Consider the following 21,984-nt stretch of genomic DNA (forward strand, 5'->3'; position numbering starts at 1 on the left):
CGACAAGATTAAAGGATCGAGGTTAAGTTTAATATGGTTAGGAACACAATTTTGTGAGCTCACAGATGATGCAGACGAGGAAACCATCATAAGATATGTGCGAGCATATATACTACAAATGATGGGTGGAAGTCTGTTTTCAGATAAATCAAGTCATTTTGTTCACTTGATGTTCCTACCGCTGTTAGCTAACCTCTATGATGCCGGCGGTATTCGTGGGGTGGAGCATGCTTGGCATGGTTGTATAGACAACTATACAAAGTAACAAGACCTGAGATTCGAGAGATAGTTGGGCCTCTCATACTTTTACAACTATGGGCTTGGGAACGATTTCCAACAATGGCTCCACAACTACAACATGTTAATGACGCTTAGTTAGTTGGACAATCCCACGGTTCTCGGTATGTTGTTTTAATTCAATTTAATTTTTATATCACCGATCTAGATAATTTAAATTCTAAATTATCAATTTAAAAATTTAGGTGGAGAGACAAATTTTGTGTGATTAGGACAGCCACACATGTAGTCAGGCAGTATAGATACATGTTTGATCTACTTCAACCTGAACAAGTACATTACACTAAACCTAATTGATTATTTTATACACATTTTTATTGTATTTGTCTTTAATATTTTCTAATATAATATTTTGTATTTCAGGTTATTTGGGAGCTGTACAAAATTATTATACATACTTTGCCTAATTTTTATACGAATGGTCAAAACATATGGCGGATGATGAGTCCTCTCATATGTTTTCACATTGGTGAATGACATCTTCCTGACAGGGTGATGAGACAATTCGATTTTCAGTAGGATATTTCATCGCCTTGTAATACTGAACCCGTACTGCATGATATTGACTTAAGGACTGGAGATTGGTCTGAAAAAGTTGCACATTTGGTAGTGCGATGGCACTATCGTGCAAGGTTTATTGCAGTGAGGGTTTCTCTTGAACAGTTTGACACAGATGTCACTCCAAAATATATATTCATTGGTATAAAAATATCACAAGGCACTACGTCACTCGTTCGGGAGCAGTTATAGGTCATCTGGTAAATGAATGAATATTATCTAATTATTTTTAATTTAAATTTATTTTAAATATTGTCTAATTGTTTTATAATTCACATAGATTGAACAACAGTAGACTCCGTGAAGTTGCGAATGATCCGAACCAGGTTCTTGCTATATGTAGTGACAACCAAAGTTATATGGAGGAAATTCATTATATGTATGATATACCTATTGTTCCTCCACCAGCTCCTAAACGTAGAGGACTTATTCGGGAAGAGGATGAATTTAATGAGGTTGCACATAATGTAGAAGAGTTGCCTCCTATGAAGCAGACGCAGAGTCAAACTGATTATGTTAGTCGATGATGATGATGCCAGCATTTGGTTCAGGACATTATGACTCAGAGGCTGGCCCTTCGTCTTCATACGTGCATGGACATGGTCGGGGTCGTAGAGAGCATAATGAATATTTAGATTATGAAGCGCCTGTAGAGGTATCAGAGCAACATCAAGAAGAATCCGAGTAACCTCAAGTTTGAAGTCGATGACGACAACCAGTTCGAAATCAACGACGTCCGCCTTGTGGGACACATTGGTTTTTGTAATTATTTTTATATAAATGAGATATTTAATTTATATTTTTTTTATTTTTATGAGATATTATTTTTTTTAATTTATTCTTTTTAGAATTTAAATAAAATAATAAAATATTTCTAGAATTTTTTTTTTATAAAATGGAAAATTAAAAAAAAAAAAAGAAAGGAAAAAAAGAAAGAAAAAGGTGGAATGTGTAATAATTAAAAAAGAAAAAAAAGGCAAGGTCGAGGGTCAAAATTTGACCAAGTCGAATTTTGAACCCTCGAGTTATTAAAAAAAAAATACAACAACAATATTTTTACAAATAGTTTGAAAACAACCTTATTTTCCTAAATAGTTTCTAAAAAGACAATATTCTTTTAATTTTCCCTATTATATACTAAATCATAATTTGTATTTTAATATCTAGATTAATATATCCTTTAGATTTGTTTAAGAAATTTAAAATTTTTATATTAGTACATTCGGTCTTAATAAATTTTAAAATCTCCGGTCTTTATTATTAAACTTGTAAAAACACACGTGCAATATACGTGGATTCTTGTCATTTTAATTATGTTTTAAAATATATTAGTTTTTTAGCAATAATAAATAAATAATATCTATGATTTGTATTAAAGTTTAATTACTACAACATTTAAAAGTTAGATAATATAACAACTTAAATTGCTTATGAATAGACTATTACGTTATGGTAATGAGATTTAATATTTTGTAGATTCTTTGCATAATTTACACCATTAGAAGCTAGTCCAAGGTTTTTCCTTTATTAATTCACCATTGTAATTCCATTATGCATACCCACACACATTGATTGATATCAATTTCATAACTCTTTTTTTTCCATTTTGTGAAATCTTAATTTTATAATTTGTATTTTTATTTAAAATAAAAAAAAATTCATTATTATTTTCACAAAATAATTTTTGTTTCTTTTCTTTCAAAACGTTAGGTTAAAAACAAATTTTTTTTTGTTTGGAAAAAAGATAGTCCTATTAAAAATTGATCATTGTTTTTTCTAATTTGTTATTTCTTATCTGTTTATATATATATATATATATGTAAAAAGCAATAATAACAAGGTACTAATTTTGATTTCAATGTTTTCATACTATTCATTACTTCTATAAAAATTTTGCTATACTCATAATTAAGTTATCAAATAAATATGTTAACAATTTGATATTTTAATATGCATAATGCAATCATTTTTATTTCAATGTTGTTGCATATATATCGTTATAGTCACTTCATCCAAAAACATAAAAAAAATAAAAACATGTATCGTCATATATATATTTGTGTGTGTGAAATCTTACAGTTTTAAGTCAAAGTAAATAAAGAGTATTGGTTTTTATTTTAAGATTTTGTCATTGCTATAAACTCTTACTAATGATATAGTCTACTGTTGATAGACTCCTACTAGCGATATGGTCTATCATTATAGACGGTCTAAATTTTGCAATGTTTGTAATATTTTTTGCATTATGCTATATTTGCTAATACTTTAGATTTGATTGCTACATTTGAAATTATCCCCTATATTTATGAAATATTTTTTTTTGAACAAGTTACTAGACTTGTAAAAAAAATCATGAAATATAAACCGTGTATGAGAAAAAATCAACAAGTCCTCATCATCCTTGTTGTCGTCCACCTAAGAAGACGGACATTTGATATTATGAGCTAATTTGAATACAAAAACTTGTGAAAAAATGTCTAAAAGCAAAAGTTATGGTACAATTTTCATTGTGGGACAAATATATAGCAATGAAGTCCAAACTATTAGTAGATATAATATAATGTAAAAAAAATTATAAATATGATAAAATTTAAATAATCTATTTATGATAGACATATTGTTGATTCGAGTCTATCAACTATAGACTTTTATTGGTCATAAGTCTATCCAGGTTAGAAGTCTATGATTATTGATTTTGCCATATTTGAAATTTTCTAAAACGTTGTTGTATAATTTGTTATTATTTCTAAAAATGCTCACCATTGTAATTAACTTTTTTTAATTATCTTAAAATCAGAATTACAATTAGAAAGAAAAAGGCCAACTCTACTCAGTTGTTCCCGTTCACCTGAATTAAAAAAAGTTTCGCTGGAAATTCCTTAATGACTGCCGGGATTTTTTTTCTTTTCTTTCAACATTTTGATGTTTTTAAAAAATATAAAATACCTAATATTTCTTTTTCTTTTATGAATATATTGAAAATAATATATTTTTGATAATTAAATGGAAAATATAAAAAAACATACCAAAACCAATATTTTCCTTTTCCAAATTTGTTATAATTATAAAAATACCATCATGAACAAACTAGGTAATTTAAAAGATTTCTCTGCTTCAAATGACTTAGCCATTAATAAATTAAAATTTTAAAGAATTTTAAAACCCTAAAATCTTTGTTGGAAACCCTAATACAAATCTCCATAATCTTCAATCTAAATTTCTCCTCAGCTTCCAAGTAATGTGGAACCTTAAGAAGAAGATCAAGAAAACAAAAACAAATAGGGAAGACAAAATCAGCCATGTCCCAGATTGTGTTCTTCATGAAATTCTCTCCTTTTTAAACGCAAAATCAGTTGTCCAAACTTGTGTTCTTTCAAAACGATGGAGAACCCTTTGGATTCAAATCCCCACTCCCAACTTTGATTACAATTCTTACTCATTATCATTCAAAAACGCCGATGAGAATTTCAAACAAACATCCTTCAAGAACTTCATCATTCGAGTTTTATCGAAACATCGCACCACAAACATTCAAAAGTTGACCTACATTTCCTCCAAAAACAAACATGATTTGGGGGTTTTAGTAGAATTCTTGATAACCTATGTTGGATCCTACCTACAATGTTCAACAACTTTGCATCAATACTTACAATGTTATTGGTACTTATAATTGGAATTATTGTCTTTCCACATGTTCATCCCTCACTCACTTGAAGATGGTATGAGGGTTTGTTGATAATTGGGGAGTTTTGGCTTTACCATCATTGAAATTCTTAGAGATTGAATCTGATTATTGGTTGGAACGTGATAATAAGGCAAATTACAAAGGAATTACACAATGTTTCCTGGGTGTCCAACTTTGGAATCTTTGGTTTTGGTTGACTATCTTTTCTACAGTACTACTATTTCTGCTCCCAAGCTTAAGAATTTGAAATTATGTGCTTCTAATGACTTCGAATTAAGTTTTTCCGAAGTTTAATTGCTTACACCAACTCTTCAAAGCGTCAATTTCGTCAACGTGTTGCCAATTGTCAAGTCTGATTCTGAATTTTCATGCATAAACAATGTAGATATACAACTTAACTCTAAATTTGAAAGGGATAATGGCTCAATCTTTAGAGACTTGCTTAGAGTGTTTCATAATGCCAGGTCATTCACATTGCCTTTGAAGCCCACAATACAGATATATATCCAAACTTCTTCTCCTTTATTCGTTAACTTAAACTTTTAGAACAATGGATGATTTAACATATATTAGTTGATGGGTTTAAATCCAATTAATTGACTTCCACTTATTGAATCTTCTTTCTCGATCAACTTTGAACTTACTTGTTTACAAGATTATCTCGTCGGATAATTTGAATGCGTTACATTTTCATAATATGAGACATTTGAGGTTGAAAACAAAGGAGACCGACTTACTATTGGAGCAATTACTAAAAGCCTGGAGAGCTTTGGTGTTCTCAAAGAGGTAATTATTAAACCGTGTATTTTTCTTTTTGTTATTTGAAAGGGTATGTCTAATTAAATAGCTGAATTCAACTTATGTGTGTTCTTGATATATTAATTAATCACTATATCTAATTAAATAGGGGAGCCTGAGTATAATTGGGAGGGAGTCTCACATCTAGAATAAGCTTAAGACTTGTGAGTTGAGTTCTACATTAATCACTGTAATAGTTAGTGTATTACAGATAAGTAGTACGTTGTAATTGCTTAACTCTTTAATATTAGAGGTTTATCTTTCTTGGACACACTGCCCTCCCCAGACATAAGTGGATCATTGCCGAATTGGGTTACCAACTCCCGTATGTCTTTACTTGTTTTATTATTGTCAGTATTTTGTTGTTACAATACTTATTTCCGTTTAACATCCATATTTTGAATGAAGAGTCATTCTATCGTTTTTTCATGAATTAAAAAGTAAACATTTCAACTTTGGATAACCTGACAATATATTTTAATTCAACTTATTTTGTTCGTAAGAGGGTAGAATGCCATGAAGAACACAATCTGGTAAAAGGCTGATTCTGTCCACATCGTTGCTTTCGAAAATTGACATGATCATTCAAAGTTATTGTGGGAAGAGTTTTGTGAACAGAGGATTGTTAGAGATCAGATGTTGAAACATGGTTTTTGGTTTTGCAATTTTGGAATATGTGAAGTCCTTATTGCAATATAGCATGGAAGACGAGAAGGCGTTGTTGGGTTGGGAAACTAAATTCAAATAAATCTTCCTGCCTCTTCATTTTTTTTTTTTTTTTTTTTTTTTTTTTAACAACTTACAATTAATATTAGAATAGGAATTGCTGTTCTACTTTTAAAAAAGTGAAATAAAGTGATCAGGTGCAAGTATTATAAAAAAAATCTTCTTATTTCAAATCATTTCTCGATTTGAAAAATATTTTAAACTTGGATTTTCTATTTTCACTCTAGTTAATGTCTCATTTTTTTTGTATTTTCTATTTTGAGAGTAAAGAAAAATGGTATACAAAAGCTTTAAGAGAATGTTTTTATATTATTTGGATCAAGAAGAGAATTTTTTGAATATGGCAAATAAATTTTACATAGTAGATTTTTTTTCTTGTAGGTTTGATTTTTTTATAGGTTCCTGAATTTTTCATGTAAATTTGTGTTTGTTATATATATTTTTATTTTTTTTATTGAAAATTTTACCATTGTTAGTCATTGTTTTTCCAATGATAAGTGCATTTGCTTCCAATTTTAAAAATCTAGCCTTTTGTTCCATGCGTGCTAAAAATAGAGTTAAAAAATTCATACTTCTGTTAGGAATTATTGTTTTTATCATTTAAATACTAACATGCATTTTAAATTGAAAAAAAAAAAATAATGATAAAATAATGATTTCTTCTATCTCTTTCCAATCTCCCATCTTGGAAAATTGTATACTTATTCTCTACTTTTTAATTTATCGAAAAACTTAATCTTTTTTATTTATCTCTATTTTTTCATATTTATCGAGTACTTCAATCTTTCACTTTTTCTCTAGTTTTCTTATTTATCAAAAAATTTCATTTTATAATTCTATACTTCAAACAAAAATTTATTATCTCAGTGGTTTAAATGACTCTAAAATTTTATTTCTAAAACAGTCAAATAAAAATACAAGCAAATTAAAACGTGAAAGGAGCTTTTTTCAATATAACTTCAAGTTTCTCCAACAAAGGATATCTTTTTTTTTTTTTTATTTGCATCTCCAATTAGAATGAGGAGAGTATTGTAAGTTAACAAAGAGTCACTTAGACTCTAAAATTCAAAATAAAAGACTAAATAAGGGAAATAATATTCTTCAGTACTGCAACCATTTCAGCAAATTCAAACCAAAATCCCAAAAAGTTCTTTCTTTGTTGTCCTGTGTAAGTGAATCCAACATTGGTATATGTTACGAAATCGATGATTAAAGAATATAAAAAAGAACGTAGAGATGGAGAAGATTGACACGTAGATATACGTGGTTCATTAACAGTATGTTGGTTACATTCATGGGTAGAGGGAGAACAATATTATTAGAGAATGTTTTTAGAGAATTACATCAAACGACGCCTCTAGGGTTAGAGAGTCGCACTACTTTAAATCTTAGGATCATAATCGTAAATAACTACAAATAAATAAATATGGTAAATATGAGAATCCCGTATTTGGTTGTTCGAAATGCCAACAAATAAATTCAAGACATTCCAACAGTATACAAACATGGAAATAATTTTTCAATTTAATTAGTTGGAAATACAAGTAATATGGTAATTACCTCATTGAGAACCGCCAACGTTTCTAAAAAATTGGGGAGTTTAAGAAAATACGCCAATGCAACAATTGGCAAGTCTATCAACTTCTTGCTCCCATTTGTTTTCAACTTCAAATGTCTCATGTTATCAACTCCTAATTCTCTTAAAGAAGGAACAGACAAGATGTTCTTCATCATCACATTCTCTCCACCTTGAACACAAAATTCGTTGTCCAAACTTGTGTTCTTTCCAAACGGTGGAAAAACCTTTGGACTCATATCCCCACACTCAACTTTCATTACAACATTTACTCCTCATTGTTATCATCTAAAAATGAGGACGAGGAATCCAAACAAAGATACTTCAAATACTTCATCATTCGAGTTTTATCGAAACACTGCGCCACAAACATTCAAAAACTCACCTACACTTCCTCCGGAGACGAAGATGAATTGGTTTTAGTAGAATTCTTGATATGCTACGCTGGTTCCCACAATGTTCAACAACTTTGCATCAATGCTACCTATATTGGTGTTGATGATCATGTCTGGAATTACTGTTTTTCCACATGTTCATCACTCATTCGATTGAAGATGATATGTGGGTTCGTGGATAATTGGGCATTCCTGGCTTTACCATCCTTGAAATTTTTAGAGATTCAATGGGATTGGTTGCATTGGGATGAGAAGGCAAATTACAATGGAACTACAATGTTTCCAGGCTGTCCAAATTTGGAATCTTTGGTTTTCGTTGACTATCTATTTGAGAGTGCTACTATTTCTGCTCCTAAACTTGAGAATTTGGAATTATGTTCTTTTTCTGACTTCGGTTTAACTTTTCCGGAAGTTGAATTGTTTACCCCAATTCTTAAAAGTGTCAACTTCATCAATGTGTTGCCCATTCTCAAGTCTGATTCTGAATTTTTGTGCATACATAAAGTAAATATACAACTTGAAGACTCTGTTTTTGAAAGGGAATACTCAGGCCCAAACAAACAAAAGTTCAACTCAAATTTTGGAGAGTTGCTTAGAGTGTTTCATAATGCAAGGTCATTCACATTGCCTTTGAAGGCAACACAGGTATAAATTTTCAAACTTTAATTTCTTCTTCTTCTCATCTTTTATTATCTCACCAACATATATTTCCTAATCAACTAATTTGAACTGGTTTGTTTTATAAGGTCGTCTTGTCCAATTATTTCAATGGCTTATCTTTTCATAATATAAGACATTTGAGGTTGAAAACAAATGACACCGGCATCCTATTCAAGCATTTACTAAAAGCCCCCAATTTGGAGACCTTCGCTGTTCTCAATGAGGTAATTTCTCAATTCAATTTGGATGATCTCTCTTTTTTTTTTTTTACTACAATTAAGAGTCTCAGTGACTCCATGATTATTAACATATTCATATGTAAATTAAGTTTACTTCGATTTGACAATTTGAATCATATCTTAATTAAAGATTAAAATATCGATAACGATATGGATATTGGGATTTCAATAAAATATAGATATCGATGAATATTTTTACAAGTAACAAAATTTATAAAATCTATTTAGATTAATAATTTAGTTGTTTATCTTCTAACTAAGTTGTGAATATTGTCATTTCTATTCATATTGGAATAAATAGATACTTTTTTATATATATATATATATATATTTTATGAGCATTTATAAAAGATGTTTGAGATCTCTCTGAATATTTAGCATTGATATCAAACTCTTCGATTTACATATATCATGTTTTTTTTTCAGGAATGCAAAGATCCAACTCTATCGGATTCTTTTTATTGACATTATCAAATGGAGGATGCTCTTTAATTTTAGGCTTTCTTTTGGTGGCGATTTTCTACTTAATTGTTATGTTTATTTTAATATTATTTTGAACTATGACCTTTAAGAACTAACCAAAGGCTTCTCCTCTCTTTGTTTCATTATGTACTTGAGAATATCTACCCATTATATGTTGGATTGAATGCATGTGTGTTTGCTTTGCATGTTTATTTCTTCACAATCATAAGTTTGGATATACTGATTATTCTACATCTCGATGGATGCACACACAATATTTTGTTGTGATCGATCATTTTTCACATTGATATATGATGTAACCATGAGCCCAAAAAACATACTTTTTAAAAACTACATCAGATTTCATTTGTGCTTTTCAAAATGGATAATGCAAATTCACCTTACAAATTAACGTTAGTATGTATGTAATATAAAACAACAACTTTGAGGCAAAACAAAGATAAAAAAGGAAACACAAACACTATAGCCGCTTCAACAATGCTATAATCAATATTAAGTTTTGAAAGACAATATGAAACTATAGTACATATATAGTTATCCATGAGTTATGACTCATTGCATATATTATATATTTATAGATACTTAGGGTTGTTTGGAGAGGATTATTGGAATTCTAAGGGGCTTTCTTTGACATATATGATAATTTTTGTTTAAGACTATTATATCAAATATATAACTTTAATCTTATGTTATAATAAACAACATTGAAATTATGTCTATTTATGTTACAAGTGTCTGTTTTTAACTAAATAGACACATGAAATAATTCATAATGTATGCATGAATTAAGTACAATGACTTTCTATCATTATTGAAATTTAGTAATCAATTTACATTAGAAACTAAAGATTATTTGATGATATAAGAAATACATCAAATGTAATTTGCAACTATACAACGTTCATAAATACAAAATTCATGAAGTGTTGAGGATTATAGCATCATGGAATTGAACTTTCATCTTTGATCGTTTCACGTGTAAAGGTATCATTTCATCACTACAAGAAAAATGGATTCTCCTGAAGCCTAAAACAACCGTCGGAACATCGGTCTTCGGGAGAGAGCCCGTCTCCCGACGAAGTAAAAAGGCCATTGGGAGTTCGGAATAACTCTTGAAAGGGTATGTGGCTTGTTGAGAGTTCGCAAGAACTCTCGACACCTCAAAAGTAGGTGTCAGGAGTTTGACATAACTCCCGATGCCTCTAAAGTAGTTGGGCCACGTGGAATACTTATTCTGCTATGTTTTTGTGGGATCATATTTATATCATTCTCGCTGCAACTTGTTGAATTTTCCATGTCAATCTGAAAAAAAAAACATTACTCAAACAAAAAACATATAATCTTAATATTTAAATACATCTAACCATAGTAAATGACATACCATGTTTAATACATTATTTATCAACCCATCTACCCCCACAATCATTTCTAATGTATGTGGATGTTGTATCATCAATCTCAATAGATGTATCAACATTGAGCATTATTTGCATATGTCCATAACCACACTCTTGTAGCATATCTCTTTCCGGTCTTTTACATAGAACACTTGTTTTTCTTGGGAGGCTAAAATAAATGGGTCTTATTTATGTCCAATACGATTGAGGTCCACAATAGTAAACCCAAATTCGTATGTTTTGACTCCAGTTCTATTCTCAATCCAATTACATTTGAATAAAATAAATGATAATCCATGATAGTCAAGCTCCCATATTTCTTGTATTACACCATAAAAGGTCATATCTGACATGACAGGGTTTTTTTCTTTAGCACTAGAGACGTGCATTATGGTAGTCGTTATACTAACTCTACTATTTTGAACTCTTCTAACATCATCGTGATTCTTTGTGTGATAGTAGTAACCATTGACCACATAACAAAAATATTTTGCCACAGTTGGACAAGGTCCATTAGCTATCTATCTTAAAGAAGACGATATGGAATTTTTGGGAACTTCAAGAGCTAGTGCAACCTACGATAGTAGGTCTCTAGAGATTACCCGTGTGGACAACCACCAACTGAATTTACAATTATGCTCTTCTTGAAGCCACTTTCTACTTTTATTTTTACCAAAATTGAGCTTAGACAAAATATCCATATGTTGCCTATTACAAATGACAAAGTTAGTAGATTATTGAATAATCAAGTAACCTAAAACGAGAATAAGATAGAGATCTACATACTCGACGTAAGGAAGTACATCATTTACATTTTGAATGACATAAAAATAAGTTTCATCCAACTCATCCTTACTTGGTCTGATAAAAGTAGCTGACAATGCTCTATCAATGTTTGAGTTCGCTTTCTTTGTTGATGAGTTTAGCTCAATAGAATTAACATCAGATACAAATTCAGAACAAAACTCTATAGTCTCTTCGACAATATAATTTTCTCCAACACATTCTTCTGATCAATTTCCATTTCGTACATAAGTTTTTAACACTTTTATGTATCGTTCAAAAGGATACATTCACCCAAATAAACAGGTCCACAAAACTCAGCTTATGCCCTTTAGTTTTAGGTGGGATTTTTGGCGATTTTCTACTTAAGCCTATGTTTATTTTAATATTTCATTTTGAACTAATGGCCTACTAAATCGGCATAATTAAGAACCAGCCCAAGCCTTCTCTCTCTTTGTTCCATATTGGATTGGATATGCATTTATCGATTTTGCATATTTACTTCTTCACAATCATACTTTCAATTGATTACTCTAAGTTTAAATATTATTTTGGTCCCTATATTTTAAATTTTTATTATTTTTAATCCTTATATTTTCCAAATATTCATTTTAGTTTTTATACTAATTTCAACTTTGGTTTATTTTGATCTATGTACTCTCAACATGTTTATTTTGGTTCTTGTACTTTTAAAAAAGTGATTATTTTGGTCCCTTCATTTTTATTTTTATTTCATTTTTAAGGGATAAAAAGTTTAAGAACCAAAATGAACTAAATTTAAAGTACAGTGATCAAAGTGAACATTTTTTAAAATACAGGGACAAAAAAGAACCAATATTGAAAGTTAGGGACCAAAGCAAACAGGAACCAAAATGAACAAAAACTATAAGTATAGAGACTAAAATAGTATTTAACCCATTATTCTACACAATACGTTTCATCTCTTAATAAATATATGGTACATTTTTTTTTTTTTTTTTGCTATTAACTATGGAAATAACTTATAAATTGAACCATGTAGCACTTGACATATGAATGTATTAATGACTTATAATTATGTAGTTTGAATTTTTATATTATACTAAACTAGGAAAAAAACTATATGAATTGAGTTACTCAAAGTGTTGCTTTTTAGGGCTAATAGTGAATTAATAGTTGATTAGATTATAACTATTGTGGTTAAACATTTTTTTTTACAATAGTGGATAGTTTGAAAGTTGGAATTTTTTTTAAAGTACATGTTAACTTAATATAAACTTTATTTGAGTTCATAGCAAGGCCTTACAGAATTCAATGTTGTTCAATCGTATTTGGTTCAATAAATGTGGTAGTGGTAGTGGTAGATTGTATTTTTATGTTTAGGAAAAGTAATAGGTGTCTTATTGACAGCGAATTGCTAAACTAGTAGTGGTTTTTCCCTCATTGTGCTATTAGTGGTTTATGAAGACTGTTATCCCTCACTGTAGCTGGAGCAAGACTTGATTCAATTTATTTTCATTACATGTTAATAAACACTCTCAAAGATTATTTTATTACCACTGAACTCATTCTTTTTAGTTTTTACAGCGAGACCATATTTATTCGGGAATGTAATAAATTACCAATTCATAAAAATCGTATGGATCATAATGACAACGGTAAATGTGACATATTCCTTATTATATGTAAACATGATAAAAAAACAATCAAATTACTTAGGAGTTGTTTGATAGCCCAACAGAGTTGGGTTGAATGGACTTAAAAATTCCACCCAGTGTTTTTTGTCCGTTTAAAAGAAAATAACCCACCGTTTTACTCTATCCCTATCTCTCCCCATTTTACACCCTTTTTTCCATGCATTTTAATTACTTTGCCACTTTTCTCTCTCTCTTCTCATCACGCGTTTTCATTACTCACCTCTCTCTTTTTTCATCTTCTCTTTTCTTTCACCGTTTGGTTTGTCTTTCTTCATCTCGTCTCTTCTTTCTCTCTCTAGTTCGTATGGGTTGTATTCTCCTCAGAATTCATTATATATTTGCATTTTCTTATTGAACGTTGCATTTCTCTTCTTGGGTTTTCTATGTAAGACTATTTTTATAGATTTAGTAGATATGAACGATTTTTTTTGGTAGATTTAACTTTTTTTTTTGTTGTTCTATTTTTTAAGTAGATATAACTATTTTTTTTTTTTTTATAGATCTAACTATTTTTTTTTTTGGGTAGATCTAACTATTTTCATTAGTAGATATGAACAATTTTTTGGTAGATCTTAACTTTTTTTAGATTTAAAATCTTTTCGAATATTTGGTTTCTAGCTTAAGCTTTGTACGTTCTCGTTTGGATTCCCTCATATACCAATTTGTCCTTACATGTTTGATTTTTTTATTGTTGTTGGCTTTAGACTTCGTCGGATTTTTTTTTTCTAATTTAGCTTCCCTTCATTTTAGACATCTTTTTGACTTGCATGTTTATAACTAGGGTTTATTCTTATACTCTATTTCAACTTCTATTATGTTATTACAATGAAGTCCATACTGGACCAATTATGGTTGTCCCTAACGGACTAGTTAGCAAATGATAATGTATTACAACTATTGCAACTATAATAGACTTCATTTGTGGGATGATAAACGACAATGTGTACAACATGTTAATTTTTTTTTTTTTTTATAATAACGTTAAATTAGCAAGATTCAATATACATACATATAATATACCAATTCATAAGTAATTAAGTTGCAATTGACATGTATTTTGATGGTATATTTTACAAATTGAAATGAATTAGAGTTTTATGGTTTTTTAAAAGAATCGTTGAAAATAATCTTTTACGTTTTACAAATTGAAAAAAAAAATAGAGTTTTTTCAATTTATGTCATAAAAGGGCTTAGAAAATAGGTATATAGTTGAAAATTTAATCAACTAAGCAAAAAAAAAAAAAAAAAAATCTCATTTACAAAATCTGCATTAGATATCTAACTCAACTCAACTCTACATCTAATACAGACTTTCCAATTCAATTCAACTCTGCCCACCAATGTAACACCCCACACATTTTTTTTTAGTAATGATGTAATTTCAGTAACTTTATTATTTGGAATTTTAGTAATTGTTATTAGTTGAGGGCATTTTTAGAATTTTGGACTTCAAGTATAAATGCGAGAATTTAATTGTTAACGTGAAATTATTCAATTTGAAAATTAATGGCAGAAATTAATTTTCTTTTAAGGAATTTAATAGTAAAAAGCTAAGAAATTAAATGTAATTATACTTATTTTTTGTTTTATTATTATTATTATTATTATTTAAAAAAAACCCACATTTCCTTTTCTTCCTCACAGATCGTGCGCAGCCTCCCTAATTTCTTTCCTCCCGCCGCCGACCTGGCCCAGCCGGTCAGATATGTGTCCGAAACCATCCTTTGCCCAGCCGCTCCTCCGCGTGCCACACCCGTCGAGGATTTCGCCTAGCAACTATCGCGGGTTCTTATCCGCGTCAGCCACATTCGCCAGATCTAAAGCCGTCTCCGTCGAAGCGTCGTCGCCCCAGTCATTCGCACTCTGCTGACGGCAGACCCTGTCCGTCGCCGTCCAAGATCTAAGCCAGCGTCTTGGCGCCGCCACTACCGTTGTCTTGCTCTCGCCAGATTCTCAAGATTTGTGTAAGATTGGTCACTTTAGGTGAATTTCCATGGTTTTTCTTGAAGATCTTTGTTATCCATTGAGTTTTGGCTTCAAGTGGTTAATATTCATCACATGTTGGTGTCATCCGTCATTTGTCCAACAGATTCTGGTTCAGTATCAGGTGACTCTGCGATGTGTTGATTTGGATGGGTTCAAGTGATTTGGATTTCAAACCACATCTTGGGTAACAATATTTTGGTTTAACATTGGTAAGTTTGGAAGTTTCAAAACCTTTTTGTTTTGCTGTAAAATTTGGACTTGGAACCTTAATAATGGGTTTAGGTTAGTCTTGTTTACAAAGTTTGGAAGCGAGTTCAACTTAAACTTCAGCTTTGGAACTTTGATCCAAGATTATTCCATTCTAAGGAGAAGATAAACTTGTTAGTTATCTTGGGCTTAAGTCTGAAGTAAATAATCTTACTACTGGAACTACCCACAAGCCAACATTAGATATATGCCAGTATGATAAACCTGACATTAGATATATGCCAATATGATAAATGAATGATATGACAGAATAACAACATGATGGACTGACAGAATGACAGCATGATGGACTGATAGTATAGTATGACCAATGTATGTTCTGGTATGAGATCTGTGTACATAGACACTTGAATGCTAGTATGAGATGGTATGTGATTCCATATGTTGAGGATTGTAAGACTAGTTACAAGGATAATTTTGACTGTTATGAGATTTAATAGACTGTTTAGAAAAAATATATGAGCATGTGATAATATGACGAAACACGTTAATGTATGAGCATGATTTAGATTTTTATGAAATATATATTAAAAGGACGATTGGGCATAACCCTAAATTATGAGTTAAGTGACACCACTACGGAAATGTCTTAAAGTTAGGTGAAAGTTGGAGCATTTTGTTGATGTACTTGTTTATGTGATTTATTATAAAAGTGCGTAAGTTATATGATGTATTATGAAATTTCAAATGTTTGATTGTTACATGAGTTAGTGCGTGAAAGTGATGTACTAGAGTAGATCTATTAATACTAGATTAATTACGTATGTTGAGATTAACTAGTCTGACTTTGATCAGGAGATTTTAGAGGATTCATGATTAAGTGAATGTTATATGAATATGAAGTTGATGCAATCTCTTTTCCTTTCTAGACTATGTGGCTGCCTGAAAGTGATGCACGTCTAAAGATGCTAGTACATGAAAGAGATGTACTAGGATTGGTGCGTATGAAAGTGATACATACTCAGAGGGTACTGAAGTGTACAAAAGAGGTATATACATAACTAGATGTACGAAAGAGGTACATGTTTAGTAGGTTATGTGTATACGTAACCATGTGTATGAAAGAGGTACACATTAAGTGGGTTATGTGTATACAAAAGAGGTGTATGCATAACCATGTGTATGAAAGAGGTACACATTAAGTGGGTTATGTGTATACAAAAGAGGTGTATGCATAACCATGTGTATGTAAGAGATTGTGTTTCCTTCGAAATTCACTAGAGGTTGCGAGTCCTACGGGACTTACTGGAGGTAGTGGACATACTTAATTATAGTAGGATAGAAATAAGTTTTTCATGCATGTATGAGTCTCATGAGAACTAGATCAATTTATATATTCCACTAGAGGTAGGCATCTAGAGGACATAGATGCCTAGCCTGACCCTAGTAATGGGTTACTTACTGAGTATTTTATACTCACAATTTCTCATGTTTTTGTTTCAGGTAAGGATAGGGATGCACCGGCGATGGACAAGCGGAATTCATGATCGAGCCACTAGGACTAGTTTTTATGCTTCCGCATCATGAGATTTAAAGTTCTTTTCACGTTTCTCTTAATTTTTAATTTTGATGTTTAAAACTTACTTTTAAGAATCGTTTTTCAGATTTATTTATTATTTTTTATGATTTATGGGTACATTACTATTGTTTTAGTATTTGAATTTAATGGAAGTCTTTTGAAATTACCGAGTGTCGTTTTGAGTTACATGCATGCATGTATTTAGTAACGGTCTAACTTAAGTTATAGGGAATCGGGTCGTTACACCAAACACAGACAATAATTACCAACTCAACTCTCTGTTTTTATCGTGCATCAAACACCCTTTTATATTTGTGATTGTAGCCTATTGCGATTAATCTATCAATGAAATCATATTACGTTTATACTAATTTTTATTAAAATTTATGAATGGACAAACGTACCTCCATACAATGGCAATGGTATGTAAGAAAATTTACAACGATAATGGTAGTTTTTTTTTTCTTTTTTTTTTTTCATGGTTTCTAATACATTTGCCTTGGTATTTAATTTTAAATTAATTGAAATGCCAGCAAACTTACGTTGTTGATTAGATATATGACTGATTGAAAAAGAAAAAGGAAAAAATACTATTAGCACATGTTAGAATAAAAGAATGCAAAGACCAATCAAGTAGCAGCATTAAGACATTTAAGCAAGACTCCACCACATCATCAGTCCAAAAGGAATTGAAGAATATTAAAAGAGAAAGAAAAGGCTATTTAGCGAATCTATTTTCGGTTACTCCAGGCCCTTTGGATAGCTGACACTTGGAAGATTGTGTGAACATATTAATTCTTTATTCTTTTATTAATTGTGTAAATCAAAAACCCCAAGGGTTCTTGTACAAAGGATATAAATCATCCTCCTCTGTATCAGTGCAAAGATATAGAAAATACAAAAGGCTTTTGGGCTGCCATCCTTGTCTCTTCGATTTCTGCATTCCAACTGTACAAATCAGTGTGTTGTCATTGTCGTCAACCCATGTTGGCGGCTCTGCATGCCATGTTTCAAGTTTCGTGTCTATTTTATTGATCTGAACTGAAGAAGCTTTAAATTATTGCAGCTGCCACCGGCATTAATTATTTCATTCTTTCTTTTGGAGTGTGATTTGCCTTCTTTAGCTATGTCGAACTTGAAGAAGAAGAAGAAGATGATGATGATGGAAGACAGAATTAGCCTTCTTCCAGATGTTCTTCTTCATCACATTCTCTCTACCTTGAACACAAAATGCGTTGTCCAAACTTGTGTTCTCTCTAAACGGTGGAAAACCCTTTGGACTCATATCCCCACTCTCAACTTTGATTACAACTCTTACTCCTCCTCATTATCATCATTCAAAGATAACGACGATGAAGCCAAAGAAAAATCGTTCAAGTACTTCATCTTCCGAGTTTTATCAAAACACTGCACCACTAACATTCATAAACTCACCTACACTACCTCTCAAAACGAAGATGAATTGGTTTTAGTTGAATTCTTGATATGCTATGCTGGATCCCGCAATGTCCAACAACTTTGCATCAATACTTACGATACTATTGGTATTTATGACTGGAATTATTGTTTTTCCGTATGTTCATCACTCATTGGATTGAAGATGGTATGTGCGTTTGTGCATGACTGGGGAGTCTTGGCCATACCATCCTTGAAAATTTTAGAGATCGAATGTGATTGGTATGAACGGGATAAGGAGGCAAATTACAAAGGAATTACAATGTTCCCTGGCTGTCCAAATTTGGAATCTTTGGTTTTGGTCGACTATCTTTTTGAGAGTTCTACTATTTCTGCTCCTAAACTTAAGAACTTGAAATTATGTGCTTCTCCCCGTATGGAATTAACTTTTCCGGAAGTTGAATTGTTTACACCAACTCTTGAAACTGTCAATTTCATCAATGTGTTGCCTATTGTCAAGTCTGATTCTGAATTTTCGTGCATACACAAAGTAGATATACAACTTAAAGACTCTATTTTTGAAAGGGTTGGCTCACAAACACAAAAGTTAAAATCAAATTTCAGAGAGTTGCTTAGTGTGTTTCATAATGCAAGGTCATTCACATTACCTTTGAAGGCAACACTGGTATATTGATATAATATTAAATTTACTTCACCCATTTACATAAGCGTTTGATCTCCACTTGTTGGTCTTTTTCAGTGATTCTTTCTTAATTAACTTTGAACTTGTTTGTTTTACAAGGTCATTTCGTTGTATGATGAACTATTTTTTCATAATATGAGTCATTTGAGGTTGAAAACAAAGGAGTCCGGCTTACTATTGGAGCATTTACTAAAAGCCCCCAAATTGAAGACCTTTGTTGTTCTCAATGAGGTAATTAAACCATGTATTATTTTTCTTTTTGTTCTATGATATGAAAGAGCATCTAACTAAATAGCTCAATTCAATTTTTGTCTTGTAATTGTTACATATTTCACATGATTTTTCAGGATAAGGAGGATATAAAGAACTGCATGGGATGATTCTTTTTTATTGAGACGTTGTCGAATGGGTTGCCATGGAGCATGTCCTTTAATTTTTTTACGCTTTCTTTTGGTGCCAATTTTCTACTTACAGTTATATATGTTTTAATATTTATTTTGAACTATGGCCCTACATGGCATAAGAACTAACTCATGGCTTCTCCTCTCGTGTTTACATCTTCACAATCATAGTTTTGGATTAGGATACAAGCACACAGAATGATTTGTCATTTGAATATAAGGTACTTTTTCTTTTGGTTGTTATTCTTCAAACGATCCGCTCTATATACTATTAAAAAATCTCCATTTGAAACCATTCGAAAAATTTACTAGTCATGTTAAAGAACTTGTTGACAAGCTTGCTGCAGTCTGTGTTTCTCTTGAAGAAGATATTTTAGTGCATACCTTGAATGGACTTCCGGTTGAATTCAATGCCCTTTCAAACTACAATTCGAAATGGATCAGGCCAGTTTAATAATGTAGGCGCAGGTTCCTTTGATCCACGCAGCTCGGGTTCCTCTCAATGAAATGGCCTAGGTCAGCTTTTTAACCGACGAGCGTCCGAACCATTTAATGGCCCACTTCGTCATTTAAACGCAGGCGCAGTTTCTTTTCCTCAACAGGTCAGGATTCCGGTATGATGGATCCAACGGTTCTGACAGCCAAAATTTTGTCAAATTTGTCGCTCTTGATTGCTACAATCCCATGAATTTTACCTAACAAGATCGTCATCCACCATCTCAATTTGCAACTATGATGGTAAACTCTATGAATTCTCAATCCTTTTCTGACAATTTTAATAATTTCTGGCTATCGTAACGTTCATATGACAAACAAGGTGGCATATCTCAATTTATTCAACATCTGTCACGGTGGGTAATAGTAAACTTTCTACTCGTTCTCATACCTTTACTCTTTCTAAAATTCTTCATGCTCCTCACCTTGTTGCTAATCCCTTATCTCTTCGCAAATTTTATCTTAATAATAATTGTATTTTTATCTTTGATACTTGCACATTATACACTGGTGAAGGTATCGACGACCTCTATCAATTTCTCAATTCATCCATCCTACCTAATTCCAGTATGCACCCCTAAAATTACGATTTTCTTACAAAACAAGAGTGTTCTCTATGACATTTTTGGACATTCTGCTCCAAAACTTCTCTGCTCAACTCGTCTTAGTCTTTCTATGCCTTCTTCTATTTCTACTTGTGAATGCATTAGTTGTTTAAAAGCAAAAATGTCTAAATTATCTTTTCCTCGATCATTTTCTACTTGAACTTGTTCACAGCGACGTATAGGGACCATCTTCTATCATTTCATCTAATGAATATCGCTATTATGTTAGTTTTATTGATAATTTTCCTCTTGCTTACAAATTTGACGTCAATGCCATTATATGTAAATTTATGTCATTTTTGGAAAATCTTCTTTCTTAAAACTCAAAAAAGTTCGTTCAGAGTTTGGTGGTGAGTTTTGTAATTCTTCTCTGCATTGCATTTCTTTTTTGACTCCGAAGGATTTTTTTCATAAAAATCATGTCCCTATATATCTTAACCCATCATATAGTTGAAGTTGAGATGTCTTTACTTTTTCACTCTTCTATTCCCCTAGGATTTTAGCCAATGTCTTTTCAACTGCAGTTTTTATAATAAATCGAATGTGTTTATCTCTCAATATGCTCTCCCTTGAAAAACCTTTTTGTTTACACTCCTGATTTTCATCATAAAACCATGGCCAACAATGGCTAATTTCACGTGCAAAATTTTATATGTAATAACTCGAGTTTAGGAGAGGTACATGAATGAATTAATATCACATCCAAATGAGAAGATCCCATGGTTAACGAAGGCTTAAAAGAATTAAAAATTACAATCTATACTAACAAGGTGCACTTTTCTTTTCGGTGTCTCAATCATAAGAACTCTAAAGTTAAGTGTACTTAACTTGAAGCAATTCTTTGTTGGGTGGTTGATAACGAGCATAAATGTACGTTATTACAGTGCAAAGATATAAAATAATGAAAGGTTGCGACGGTAAAAATATATAAAATTGTGTCCAAAAGCATTTAGTTTAGAATATTGCGATTGTAAGGCTATGCAATCGTATGCGTTCGCGAAGAACTGCTCAAGAAGGTGGCTGCATAGAGTTGACGCATCATGGTGAAAGTTTAATAAATCACGATGGGACAGAAAGCTGATGATAGTTGAATCCGAATTTAGTTGACAAGCTGTTAACGACACACTGTAGCAAGTACATTCAATTTTTCGATGACAATTATTCGGTGCATCAGACAGACTTCACCCTGAAGCTCTATAAATCTCAAAGGTCACTTTCGTTAAAGGAGTTCAGTTCGATTCTATTCCAGCTGAGCCATATAGAGAGTTCACCATACAGAAGATAGTTAGCCTTTGTTCATAGTTTTCTTACACTTAGAAGGAAGGGGCGAGAGAAGAGAG

At 31.4% G+C, this 21,984-nt stretch overlaps 2 protein-coding genes, 1 long non-coding RNA gene and 1 pseudogene across 3 annotated transcripts; all 4 read left to right on the forward strand.

Annotated features, from left to right (window-relative positions):
- Positions 1-4,093: 4,093 nt before the first annotated feature.
- Positions 4,094-5,330, forward strand: LOC150035367 (F-box/LRR-repeat protein At3g26922-like; annotated as a pseudogene).
- Positions 5,331-5,984: 654 nt separating this feature from the next.
- LOC150035368 (F-box/LRR-repeat protein At3g26922-like) lies at positions 5,985-9,606 on the forward strand. Its single transcript, XM_090314291.1, has 4 exons — positions 5,985-6,058; positions 7,774-8,680; positions 8,782-8,919; positions 9,361-9,606. Exons 1-4 carry the CDS (start codon positions 5,985-5,987, stop codon positions 9,397-9,399), a joined length of 1,158 nt encoding a protein of 385 aa, XP_090170417.1. The 3' UTR covers positions 9,400-9,606.
- Positions 9,607-14,892: 5,286 nt separating this feature from the next.
- On the forward strand, positions 14,893-17,211 carry LOC120080349 (uncharacterized). Its single transcript, XR_005482482.2, has 3 exons — positions 14,893-15,237; positions 15,363-15,468; positions 16,970-17,211. It is a non-coding gene; the product is annotated as an uncharacterized LOC120080349 (long non-coding RNA).
- Positions 17,212-18,201: 990 nt separating this feature from the next.
- On the forward strand, positions 18,202-19,523 carry LOC120079854 (F-box/LRR-repeat protein At3g26922-like). The gene is made up of 3 exons (XM_039034286.1): positions 18,202-19,125; positions 19,243-19,374; positions 19,491-19,523. The coding sequence occupies exons 1-3, from the start codon at positions 18,202-18,204 to the stop codon at positions 19,521-19,523; spliced, it is 1,089 nt and encodes a 362-aa protein (XP_038890214.1).
- Positions 19,524-21,984: the final 2,461 nt, after the last annotated feature.

This window comes from Benincasa hispida, chromosome 6, assembly GCF_027475165.1.
Source record: "Benincasa hispida cultivar pf3 chromosome 6, pf3_genome.v1.1, whole genome shotgun sequence".
Classification (NCBI taxonomy): Eukaryota; Viridiplantae; Streptophyta; class Magnoliopsida; order Cucurbitales; family Cucurbitaceae; genus Benincasa; species Benincasa hispida.

Coding starts and splice junctions, on each gene's coding strand:
- LOC150035368 (XM_090314291.1), top strand. CDS start 5,985: ATGGTTTTTGGTTTTGCAATTTTGGAATATGTGAAGTCCTTATTGCAA. Junction 6,059..7,773: donor ATGGAAGACGAGAAGGCGTT/GTTGGGTTGGGA, acceptor CTCTTAAAGAAG/GAACAGACAAGATGTTCTTC. Junction 8,681..8,781: donor TGCCTTTGAAGGCAACACAG/GTATAAATTTTC, acceptor TTGTTTTATAAG/GTCGTCTTGTCCAATTATTT.
- LOC120079854 (XM_039034286.1), top strand. CDS start 18,202: ATGATGATGGAAGACAGAATTAGCCTTCTTCCAGATGTTCTTCTTCAT. Junction 19,126..19,242: donor TACCTTTGAAGGCAACACTG/GTATATTGATAT, acceptor TTGTTTTACAAG/GTCATTTCGTTGTATGATGA. Junction 19,375..19,490: donor CCTTTGTTGTTCTCAATGAG/GTAATTAAACCA, acceptor ATGATTTTTCAG/GATAAGGAGGATATAAAGAA.